Source organism: Lathyrus oleraceus, chromosome 1, assembly GCF_024323335.1.
Source record: "Lathyrus oleraceus cultivar Zhongwan6 chromosome 1, CAAS_Psat_ZW6_1.0, whole genome shotgun sequence".
Lineage (NCBI taxonomy): Eukaryota > Viridiplantae > Streptophyta > Magnoliopsida > Fabales > Fabaceae > Lathyrus > Lathyrus oleraceus.
Genome location: NC_066579.1, coordinates 94,939,346 through 94,952,180, shown reverse-complemented (window position 1 = coordinate 94,952,180; position 12,835 = coordinate 94,939,346). Strand labels below are relative to the sequence as shown.

General features: G+C 35.0%; 1 protein-coding gene across 1 annotated transcript; it reads right to left on the bottom strand.

The window, feature by feature from the left end:
* Positions 1-4,410: 4,410 nt before the first annotated feature.
* LOC127118824 (DNA repair RAD52-like protein 2, chloroplastic) lies at positions 4,411-7,244 on the bottom strand. The gene is made up of 4 exons (XM_051049077.1): positions 6,734-7,244; positions 6,608-6,645; positions 6,422-6,513; positions 4,411-4,934 (listed from the first exon to the last, which is right to left on the bottom strand). Exons 1-4 carry the CDS (start codon positions 7,063-7,065, stop codon positions 4,782-4,784), a joined length of 615 nt encoding a protein of 204 aa, XP_050905034.1. The 5' UTR covers positions 7,066-7,244; the 3' UTR covers positions 4,411-4,781.
* Between the last annotated feature and the right edge of the window lie 5,591 nt (positions 7,245-12,835).

The window sequence follows — 12,835 nt, the reverse complement described above, 5'->3', positions numbered from 1 at the left end:
CATCAAAGGTTTTGATCGTCACAAGAGATCTGCACGAAAGGTTTCAATCGTCACAAGAGGTAAATATTCTATCACTGATCATGACCATTCGTAAGGATCTCTAAAGGAGAAAATTTTAATTTCCGCTGCGTTTTGGATCACAATTCTCCTTCAACTAGAAAAGGTGATAAAGGTGGTGCGTTCTGACCGTGGTGGAGAGTATAATGGTCTATATGATTTGGGAAACATATGGGGCCTTTTGCAAAATACTTGCAGAATTGTGGGATTGTTCCACAATACACCATGCCTACTACTATTGAACAAAATGGTGTAGTTAAAAGGCGAAACCGCACTCTTAAGGATATGATAATTTACCAAAATTTACCAAAATGGTGTAGTTGAGAAGCATGATGAGTAGATGTAATTTACCAAAAATTTTATGGGGTAACACTTTGAAAACAACCCTCTATACACTAGACAAAGTCCCTAGTAAATCAGTTCCAAAAATACATTTTGAACTTTGAACAGGTAGAAAACCCAGTTTGAACCATCACTGTGTCTAGGATTGCCTCGTAGAGGTTTAAATATATAATCCTTTTGAGATAAAGCTTGACAAAAAAATAAGTCATTATTTTTTCATTGGATATCCAGATCGAGCTAAAGGATATTGATTCTTCTGTCTTGGTAGAGGTAATAAAATTGTGGAGTCCATGCATGCAAAATTACTTGATCTTGATGTTGCTGAGTCTGTCATTGCATATGATAATATTGATTATGTTATGCCTAATGTTGTTACTTTATCACTGCCTAATTTTGATAATGTTATATCATCCACTTCTCATGGAGGTTTTGCTCCAAATGAGAATGTGGCTGAACATCCAGTTGAAGATGTGGTTGAACCACATGTCGAAAATGTAGTTGATTCTCCTATTGTGACTGAGGTTGTACAACCTGCTGGGACAGTTGAGCAAATTCAAGTTAGAAGGTCAGCAAGACAAAAATGACTTACTATCCCTGATGATTGTGTAGTTTATCTTAGTGAGAATGCTTATTATGTTGGTATTATTATTGATCCTAAAAATTATCTAGAAGATATTACTTGTTCTAAATCTAGCATGTGCACAAATGCAATGCATGATGAATTAAAATCCATGGTAAACAATGATATGTTTGGGAACTAGTGGAGTTTCCAAGAAACTGTAAGACGATTGACTGCAAATGGATATTCAAAACAAAGAAGGACTTAAAAGGTAAAATTGAGAGGTTTAAGGCAAGACTTGTGGCTTAAGGGCTTCACACAAACATAGGGGATTGATTTTAATGAAACTTTTTCTCTTGTTTCCGCTAAAGACTCTTTTAGAATTGTTATGGCCCTTGTAGCACATTTTGACTTGGAATTGCATCAGATGGATATTAAGAATGCTTTTCTTGATGGTGATCTTAATGAGGAGGTGTACATGCAGCACCCTGAGGGTTTTGTGACAAGTGGTAATGAGCATTTGGTTTGTAAATTGAGAAAATCTATTTATGGTTTGAAACAGACTTCCAGACAATGGTACTTGAAATTTGATAAGGTGGTAACTTCATTGTGTTTTAAAGAAAATAATGTTGATAAGTGCATCTATCTTAGAGTCAGTGGGAGCAATTCATCTTTCTTATGTTGTATGTTGATGATATGTTGCTTGCTAGTAGAGATCTTGGTCTACTTCATGAGATCAAACTTATGCTAACTAAGTTCTATATATATATATATATATATATATATATATGTGTGTGTGTGTGTGTGTGTGTGTGTGCGCGCGCGCGTGTGTGCGTGCGTACGTGTGTGTGTGTGTGTGTCAATTGTTAAAATTGAGACTTAGTGTCATTGGGACCATCGTGCCTATGGTCGACACTAATTTGGAGTTCAAGGCATGGCTATAATTTTGAACTCGGCGTCTTCGGGACCACTATATCAATGGTCGATGTCATATTAGAGCTGAGGTATGATTTTAAGCTCGGCGTTGTCCGGACCACTGTGCCGGTGGTAGACGCCATATTGGAGCCGAGGCATTATGGTTTGTAAAACCATGAAATTTTTTTGACTTTAAATTAATGCATATGAGAGAAATTGTTAAGGACTGACAAAAAAAATAGCAGTTGGTTGTTGGATCACATTGGCGTGTTACTTTCTTGCCACACTCCACATTGATGAGTAGTTGACGAAGTCCGTAGTATTTGTAACCACAAAAGATTTTATGTAAATGAAGGATATACTAATCGTGATTCAACATAGCTTGACTTTTTTTGGATGGAGTCATATTCAGACACTGCATCTAGAATCATGCATTTCCTTAAAATGTGACCGCATTTTAAGAAATTAGTCATTAACCCGAGATTCGTTTTTAAAATGTATTTTCAAAATAAAAATCACACAATTGATTTTTCCCAAGTGGAGAATATTAGATTTATCTAACATTTTGTGGGCTATAATAAATTGTTATTTAGTTTGTGAAAAACGGGTTAATCATGATTCTGATGGAGGTGCATAAATAAGTCATTTTATTGGTTAAGTGGTTTTTTTAATTAAAGGTTGAGTATTTGAAATCCGATAGTGTGGACAAAAATGTGGGCTTTAACACTTGATCCATAATGGGTAGAGACTATATATATATATATATATATATATATATATATATATATATATATATATATATATATATATATATATATATATATATATATATATATATATATATATATATATATATATATATATATATATATATATATATATATATTATATGATTAGGTCCTCTCTATAATCACAAGAATCAGAAACATAACTGACGGCTTCACAATTTGCGATATTGAGAGTTGTGAATGGGAGTATAAGATACAAAAGATCATATCACTCATCTTTTCAGGATTTCAAATCAAGGTGACAAAAACGACAACCTTTATTCCCAAATCACGTCTATAACAAGTAAGTATCGATGTTTTAATTTCATATAATTGATCAATGAATTTTCCGCTTATAATTTCATCTTGTGCAAGCATTTTCAAAACAAGTAATGCAGTATGCATTGACTGCTTTGCTGTCAATCTTGGTATCTAGAATTCCCAGAACTTATGAGCATCGTCCTTGATATTGAAAATGCTCAAAACAAGAACTAAAAAAATATTCAAAAATTGCAACTTTGATTTACAAGTAGGGGTGGCAAACGGGCATGTCCGTCCCGCAAAAGCTTGCAAAAAAACGGGGTGAGGCGAAGCGGTCATAGTTTAGAATGAGAGCCTAAAACTTAGGTCCACCCCGCAAAAAAGTGAGAGCGGGGTGGAGAAAGCCCGCAGGTACTGTATTTTTTAAGCCTAAAAATATAAAAGTTTGTGTAAATGCTCGTGCTCGTAAAAGTCCGTGAAGAAAACGGTGCGGGACGAACACATTAGAGGGTGAAGGCCTAAATCTTTGTCCCACTCCATACTAAAATACGGACAAAACGGACCTGCCAACGAATCAGACCCATTTTACCACCTCTATTTACAAGAACCCTCGGATTGTCCCTTAGTAGATCTATAACCGATGGTGCAACTGTATTTCCATTGCTCAGTCCATTCACTTTACAATCACACACGTCTTTCAGGAGAGAAATCAATGCTAGTACTCTTGCAAAAACTGGTCTTCCTCTTTCAAATTTTACTTGGCCGAATACTCTTATTATTGTTATTGGGAGAGAGTTGGTCTTGAACTTGTGTTGATTCATTCACTTTATAATCACACACTCGTCTTGAACTGGTCTTGAACTTGTGTCCATTCACTTTATAATCACACACGTGTTATTAGAAATAACTAACTTTATATTTTCTTAACTTATGTTGATTCATTCTTTGTTTGCTTGAGGGTCAGGTTTCGAAGGATAATTCAATTTGCATGAAATAGTCAAGTGTTTAAAGAAGTTGGAGCTGTTGAGTTCTGCAGCTGGAACAATGTGATGAATAGAATTCACAAAGTGAATTGGGAGACACGTTTTTAATGCGATGGCAACGGAAAAATAACACATTTTCAAAACATGAAAATGTGTATGCAGTTGGAAAGAGTAGAAGCTAGGTATTTGAGTTTTGTTTGTCGTGTGATTATTGTAAATGCTTAGAAAATTGGGTTTAATTTACTACATGCCAATCATTTATAAACTTATCTCTAGTACTTGTCAAATTTATAAAAACATTTGACTTTTATCATAGCCATTCTTAAAGTCACATTGTGCTTTGCTAAAAGTGTAAAATATTAAACCGAGTCAAAACAAAAAAGATATCCTCCTACGTTATATATATGACATGTTTATAAACTATTTTTAACTTACTACAATAAAATCTCAAAGATAACTTATAAAAACTAATTTAATCATAGAATCAACTTATACATAAACACATATTATCTTGTTTACTTGAACAAATCCTTAAATATATTTTATTCCATATTCACGAATCATTATTCTTTTACAAAGCCAGCATGGATTCAAAACATATGGGCACCACCTTGTAGTCATCTTACAGTAAAAAGGATATTCCTTTTAACAATAAATAAAAGCATTTTCCACACCAATTTAAGGCTTAGGCCACCCTAACTCTGAACATAAAGCCATGATTCTAAGTGACCAACAAAAAAACATGCTTTCAAATAAGCATTTGAATTAGTCCAAAAAACAAAAGATATGGCTTCTAGTTTTTCACAACAGTACTTGCTGAGAGTATCTAACATCCACCTTTTGCCCACTTCTATTTATATCATTTAGACACAATAAACCGAACAAAAATATGGATGCTTAAACGCCACTGGTTTTATCTTCATGATACATGTATAAGCCAAGACCAAACCGAGCGCATGCTTTACAGAAAGCATTTTCCTCTGCTGATGAAACTGGATCAGTAATGGAGGCATCAGTAGTTGATATTGTCCCGGTTGACTCGCGATAAGCCTGTCATCAACAAAGAAAAAGTACAGTCATTTTACAATTTCAACTAGCAGAATATATAGAATAAAACATTGAAATAGAATCAAAGATAACTGATCATTTTAGAGATTTTTGGCCTTGAATAGTGCACTAATGACTTAAATAATTCTGAGCCTGAATGCAAATTTAGGGAACAAGTATAAGATAACAAACTTTTGATTAAGATTAGTGGCATATATAAAAGGCGATACAATATGAGAAGCATAGCAGACCGCCACAGGCGGATGGCGGTCCATGGTGGAGAGCCAAAATCCCGAATGGTGCATAAGGTGCTGCACTATTAGGCTTAAAAATCTGAATTTGAATTTAGACTTAGGGTACAAGTATGGACATAACAATGTTTTGATAAGCTTTGTGACACATCCAATATGAGAAGCATAACAGCCAGGAGGCAAGATGATATTGAATATAATAAGAGAAGCTTTAAATAAAAATGATGGGTCATTGAGAAGAATACATGTCCTCCGGCAATAAGTTGAGGCAATGCAAGTTAAACATGTTAAACAAATAGGACAAAAGAACAGCAATAGATCAATGTTGTTAAATAGTGGTGCTAAACTGATACATCATAGCAGAATTTGGACAAAGCGCTATTGTTCCGCGATACCTATTTAGTAAAACAAATAATGTAAATAGCTGCTATCTAAGTTGTTAATCCAGGATGACCGCTATTGTGAAGACTAAAAAACAATGTACAAATAGCTGCTATCTAAGTTGTTAATCCAGGATAACCGCTATTGTTACGACTACATAAGAACTTAAGTAGAAATTGCAACATCACATATCCCATCAAAATGAGTTCTCATCAAAATCAATTTATAAAAATATTCATGCACAACATTATCATCCTCTTCATTGATATTGACCCTAGACATCAACGCATCAGTAGTAGAGGCAAACACCAAAGAAACAGAGGAGAACGCTGAAGAAATAAATGAAAACGAAGAATGCAGAAGACACCATGGAAGATGTTGCAGTGGAGAACGACGTAGTCAAAGAAAAATAAAACGGTGAAACTAAAGAAGCATAACACGTGGGGTTAAATATTAGACCAATGAAAGTGTGGGAAAGCGGCCATCAATCTGCTTCAAAACTATAGGGCTTACAATTTTGCTCCAAATTGTGAATAAGGGCTTAAATTTTGCTCCAAATTGTGAATAGGGGCTTACAATTTTGCTCCAAATTGTGAATAGCGGCCATCAATCTGCGATGGCACTGCTATTGCACCGCCATAGCACTTCTATTTTAGCAGCCACTATGACCACTATCGTCAATAGCGCTTCGCAGAGCAATAGTGTAGCGGTGAGGGACCGTGCCGCTATAGTGGTGCTATAGCACGCAATTGACAACCTGGGCTGCTATAGTGGTGCTATAACACCAATCTGGTAGTTTTCAGCAATCCACAATTGAACTGAGCAAATATAAATGATAAGAGGAGTGAGCAGACATACCTCTCCATCAGATCCACGTACAGTCAGCCGGTATACAACGGTCACAGTTCCATTATCAGAGAAAATAACATCACGTATCTCTCCACACCATCCTGCAAAAAAAAAAAAAAACAGAATCGAAATTCAAATTCTTTGTTTCAATTTAATCCTATCTTACCCTATTCACATGAAATTCAAAAGAAGCACCTGGAGCATAGAAGCTCAACATCCTATTGGCATGATACCTACGATTACGAAGGTGTATAGAATAATTAATCGTATTAACAATAATTAACCAATTGAATTAAGATTATATTGTATAAATTGAACTACCAGGGGATGAAGGTGGGTGAAGATGGATCGTGAGGGGGTTTGACGATAGTATCTGGAATTCTTTTGTTGAGGTCTCTAAGAATTTCAGCTAAAGGACGAGTTATGGTTGAAGATGAATTTGAGAACGAAAGGGAATCGTCAATAGGTACTACGTAATTGGAATTGGATACAACGCTGGATTTCTTTCCATCGCTGCGTTCGAAAGAACACTTGAGAATTCCGATACTCGTTCTTCTGGTAAACCCTAGTGATGGTTCGATAGAACCGTTTTTGGTGGTGGTGAGGTTAGAGAACGAAGTGAAGGGAATCGTCTTACAGATTGAAAACGCCATGAAGCAATGGGATCAAGTGGGGGTTAGGGGGAGGAGGCGAAGGGAGAAAGAAGGATACTTTGGTGTGTTTGGTTTGGTTTGGTGAGAAAAAGTGAATGAATAGACTGGGGTCTGTGGTAGGTGGTTGGTAGGGAGAGAGAGAGGGGAAGATAGCGGTACTCCTCCCTCTATTTCTTTTTAAGCGTCTCTTTGGTATAATTTTTTTTCTTCATTTTTAGTGTTATTTTCAAAGTTTGTTCCTAATTATTTATTAAAAAGAGAGAAAAAGTTAAATGTATAAATAAATAGATAGGGGTATTATAGATAAAATGATAATTATTACTTCAAAAATAATAAATTTGATTAGTTTTATTGATATGCATAAAAAAAAATCAAAGAAAGATAATTAAAAAGGAACGGAAGATATAATCATAACATAGGGTGCAAGCCCATCAAAATAGCCATCATCAAATATTAATAACTTTTTTATTTCTTTTTATTTCATTTTTTCTAATCACACTCCAAAAAAAATTGAAATTATTTATTCATATAGTTTATTTGCAAGTGAAAGTTGACTTAGCCAATCACCCGACAAATCGTGAATTAGCTCAGTTAATGCAACTTAGTTGATAATTATGCATGAATGTTAGATGTAGGGTCTTGAGTTCGATCTTGTGACATTTAACTTGTTCACCTTTAAAAGATGATTTTCAGACATTAGATTATTTGACAAAAAAATTGATGAATCAACTATTGGATGAACAATTTTAAGTAAAATTGTTGTCTCGTCGAGGACTGAGGTTTGTTCTTACTATGGTGAATTTCAAAGCCAAATTCGTATAAGTTATTTGGTGGAACAAATGTTTATAATGCGTTAAGAAATAAGAAAATGAATGAAGATGTTTTTGAGCAAAAATTAGTGTTTTTTTCATAAGAGTGTATTACAATAGTATTTATACACAAAGCTAACCAACTGACTAACTTGTGAAACACGTGTGTCGCACCTCGAAAAATGGGGATACGACTTTGAAGCGAAGCGCGATCGCACGCTCGCAATGATGGACTGAACAGAGTCGCCATCGAACTTTATTTATTCCCAAAAATGGGAAAGGGAAAATATCGATAAAACCCCTAAAAGAAAGGATAAGATATGGTCATCGCAACCAATATCAGGGTTCGGGAGTCGATTACGCAAGGGGAAGGTATTAGCACCCCTCACGTCCGTTGTACTCAACGGGAACCATTAGGTTAGTTGTGTGCGTTAGTGTTAGCTGAAATATTAGGCTTTTCGAATTATTAGGTGGGAAAGAAAGAAAGGATGAGAAGAGAATGTTTTTGGATTTTTAACGAAGGACTAAACCTAAGTTTTTTATTAGTGGGCCTGACAAGATTTACAAATCCTGCTCCTACGTATCTCGAAAGAGAAATCAAGGCTTACGTAGTTCTGGGTAGAAAAATGTTTGTTTGTTGGTCGATTTTAGCGAAAGCTACTTTGTGTCAAATCGACGAAAACATTGTTGGACTACCCAAAACAGGTGGAAAAACATTGCCTTGCATTGTTTTGAAACAAAGTACCTTTCGTTTGAGAAAAGGTTTGAAGGGTTGATCGCACGACGGCGAGAAAAGAAATTGATTGGTTGGATTTATTTTGAGTGATGGCGAGAACTTGGATGAGCGAGATATACATCTCGAATCCTAGCCTCAGGAGTGCATGGTATACACCATGTTCCATTTCCATCTTTATTGGCAAAAGTGTTTAATAGAGATTAAGTATTTTTAGGTTTGATTGAGAAAGGGTTTGAAGAAACCGTATTGACAATTTTAGGCGATGGCGAGAGTTAAGATAGGCGAGGCATCCGCCTCGAATCTTATTCTCAGGAGTGCACGGTATACACCATGTTCCATTTCCATCTTTATTGAAAAAGGTTAAGATCGGAATTAAGTATTTTGGAGTTTGAAAGACGAATACTTGTGACTTGCAAGCTCTTATAGCTTGGGTCTAATACTCGGGACTACGTCTGGACATTCCACCCAGGCAGTCTGTTTCTTTCCAATATTGCTAAGAAAATGATTCGAACATTTACGAATGTTTTGGAGGGAAGACGAATATTTATGGCTTGCAAACTCTTATAACTTGGGCCTAATATTCGGGATTATGACTGGATATTCCCTCCAGGATAATCTTTTTCTTCCAACTTTGTTAAGAAGATGGTTTGAGATACTTACAAGTGTTTTGGAGAGAAGACGAATATTTATGGCTTACAAGCTCTTACAGCTTGAGCCCAATATTCGGGATTACGATTGGATATTCCCTCCAGGTAATCTTTTTCTTCCAACTTTATTAAGAAGAGGTTTTGAATATTAGAGTATTAAAAGGAAGACAAATATTTATGGCTTGCAAGCTCTTACAGCTTGAGCCTAATATTTGGGATTATGACTGGATATTCCCTCCAGGATAATCTTTTTCTTCACACTTTATTTAGAAAACGATTTGAATATTAGAGTGTTAAAGAGAAGACGAATATTAACGGCTTGCAAGCTCTTACAGCTTGAGCCTAATATTCGAGATTATGACTGGATATTCCCTCCAGGATAATCTTTTTCTTCACGCTTTATTTAGAAAACGATTTGAATATTAAAGTGTAGAAGGGAAGACGAATATTTATGGCTTGCAAACTCTTACAGCTTGAGCCTAATATTCGGGATTATAACTGGATATTTCCTCCAGGATAATCTTTTTCTTCACGCTTTATTTAGAAAAAAGATTTGAATATTGCACTTGGTTTAAAAGAGGTCAATTGGTACCTGATCAAGGTTTAATTTAAATTGAAATTGGAATGGTCTAAAATGAATTGAATTTAGACGTGATTTAAATTGAAATGGTTTTAAAATGATTTGAATTTTTAAAATAAATTAAAGTTTGAAAGAATAATTGAATTTATGATAAGTGGTTTTAAAATGAATTGAATTTTAAAAGAAATAAAAATTGAAAAAAATAATTTAATTTGTGATAAGTATTTTTTAAAATGAATTGAATTTTAAAATAAAAAAATAATTTAATTTGTGGTAAGTATTTTTTTAAAATGAATTGAATTTTAAAATTAAAAAAAAAACTTAATTTATGATCAAAATGAAATCCAGTTCATAGTTCTTTCTACTACCACCACATTAATCAACACTCCAATCATATCTCTTTCCTCTAAATGTTGGTATTACAGAACAAAATCCTAAATCAATCCAATTTTGATTTTCTCCTTAAACCGTTATTAACTCGACATCAAGAAACAAGAATGACCTGTAAAAAAAAACAAAACTTGAAACAGGGGGTCAACGTTCATCTACCGTTTATGAATAACATGCTCAAACTTTCTATTTCACATGATAACTTAAACAGAACTAATAAGCACGAATCGGTCTCAATCTCAGTGGTTTCCAAACAAACATCATAACCACAATGATAAACTTCATTCGGAAGTGAACACGGTCGAATTTAAAGCAAAGAAAATGGACAGTTTGAAAGAGCCAAAACGCAATATCATTATGTACTTTTAGTGTATGAAATCATATAAGGAAATCTATCCATACCGACTCGAACAGAGAAACAGAGAAACGAATGCGCAATAATGGAGTAATGGAGATGCAATATAATCAATCAACATTTTCGGACTCCAATCCAACATAAGTGCGAAAGACATGAGCAATCTTAATAGAAAATAAACACAACAGCTTTATAATTCAATCAGAACAGAAATGCATAATGAATGAGCAATATAATCAACTTATTTTTGAAATGAAATTCGAGTAGCTAACAATACGGTCAATCTCGATTCGTTACCGTCAGTGGGAATCTGCTAGTGCAGCGTTGATCTTGCCACTGCTGTGTGTCGGTCGATGCTTCGTGACCGGATCCGCTCTTTGGACTCGCAAAACACATTCAGCGACAACTCAACCTATTATGACTCCCTTCGTGTCCTCCCTTTGTCCTTAAAAAACCTGTCTTCATTAGGCGCAGATCCAACATAACTTCATCATCAATCTCCGATGCAAATCGCGACTGTCTTTTCCTTGGAGAATATCACTTCTTCAGTTCTAACTGGAGAAAGAGGAGGAGAGTACCGAAGCCAATCCTCGTCCGCGGAAGGATCTTCAGCTCTAACCCTAACTTTCTCTCTCTTTTCAACATCGGCGGAATCCGAATCCAAATCGGAACTCGGATCCGAGCGTGAACGCTTGTGGCTGTTTGGATTGGGGTTGTTGAAAGGTGAAGGCTGATGATTTGGTGTTGGTGAGCGGAGAAGATCGTGAAAGGTGTGGCGGCTAGGTCAAGAGAGGACGAAGGTTTGTGGTTTCGTGAGGAAGATGATGAAGTGAAGATGATGAAGGGTTTTGAAGGGTGATGCGGCAGAGGAGATAGTGGGTGAGAGGTGAAGTTGGTGTTCTTTATTTTGGAACTGTGAGTGGAAAAGGTGAATGGAGGATGTAGGTTGAGAGAGGACGATGAAGTGAGGAAAATGAAGGTGGCGGCGGCTAGGGTTTCGTCGTGAAGAAGAGGAAAGGGTTTTCTTTTTATTTTTTTATATCATTTTCATTTTCAGAAAAAGATCTCTCTTAATGAGAGAGTCAAAAGAGACGTTGAGAGTGCCCCTTTTGTCTCCTAGGCATCTGTTCCCCCCTTCTCATGAGCTAATGGCATTAGCTTAAATAGTAAGGATTTCTAGGGTTCTCTTGACACACAAAGACCAAAATGTCCCTTTTAATCATTTTAATTGATAAGATTAGTTTGAAAATTAAATAAACAAAAATAAATATATATTTTTTGTTAAATAAAAATAAATAAAACAAATAAATATTTTAATTATTTTTATTTAATATTTGTTTTAATTAGGTAATCAAAATAAAATTGAAATGGAAATAGGAATAATCCTATTTATTTCTGTGAATGTGTTAAAAAATATATAAATAAAAGGACTCAAAATACATGAAAGATGTGCGCCAAAATGCTCGAAAAATTAAAATAAATGCACCAAAATGATCAACGTGAAATAAACTTATTGGAAAAATACAGCGTTTCTTTTAATTTTGAAATAAATTTTGACCGGTTAAACAGGCTTGAGCTGATCAGAATGTGGTCGAAAAATTAGCTGAAAAATAAATCGAGCATACCAGATTAAACTACGCGAAACGTAGATTAATAAAATTGATGTCTAGAAGCTTGATTTTAAAATTTTTCGTTCACTGATTTAACGCACATCCTTCGATTAATTCAATCGGTTTGTCTGAAATTTCCAAAAAAGTTATTTCGACTGATACTTTAGGCATTATGCGGTATGGAATGCATGGTATGCTATGTAGACATGCAATAGCTATGATGAATGTATTGAATCGGCGATTCAGGGTCAAAATTGGGGTATGACAACGTGTTTCCTGTCGAGTTCACATACTTGTCGAGCTCAGGACTTTACTTTGAAAACCCACAACAACTTCATGTTGAAACACAACTCGACTTCTCGTCGAATACAACTAATTAGAAAGCTTTGAAATATAAACAACATGTCCCCTAATTCAAACTTCTAAACTCCTCATTCCAATAAGCTTCTTCAAATCATCGAACCTTGTCTTCTTTAAAGTTCTTGTAAGTAGATTCGCCAATCGCACTTCTGATTTGTAGTACTCAAGCTCGTTATTTTATTTGTTCACCTAATCTATAAGAAAGTGATACCTCCTTTCTATATGCTTACTCCTTCCATGACATATCAGATGATTAGGTAGATCTATAGTTGACTTGTTATCT

What these genes read in the sequence shown, in the direction of transcription:
- LOC127118824 (XM_051049077.1), bottom strand. Translation starts at nt 7,065, where the DNA reads ATGGCGTTTTCAATCTGTAAGACGATTCCCTTCACTTCGTTCTCTAAC. An exon ending in GTTGAGCTTCTATGCTCCAG is followed by an intron (nt 6,514 to 6,607) that starts GTGCTTCTTTTG and finishes TTTTTTTTGCAG; the next exon opens with GATGGTGTGGAGAGATACGT. An exon ending in TACGTGGATCTGATGGAGAG is followed by an intron (nt 4,935 to 6,421) that starts GTATGTCTGCTC and finishes TGTTGATGACAG; the next exon opens with GCTTATCGCGAGTCAACCGG.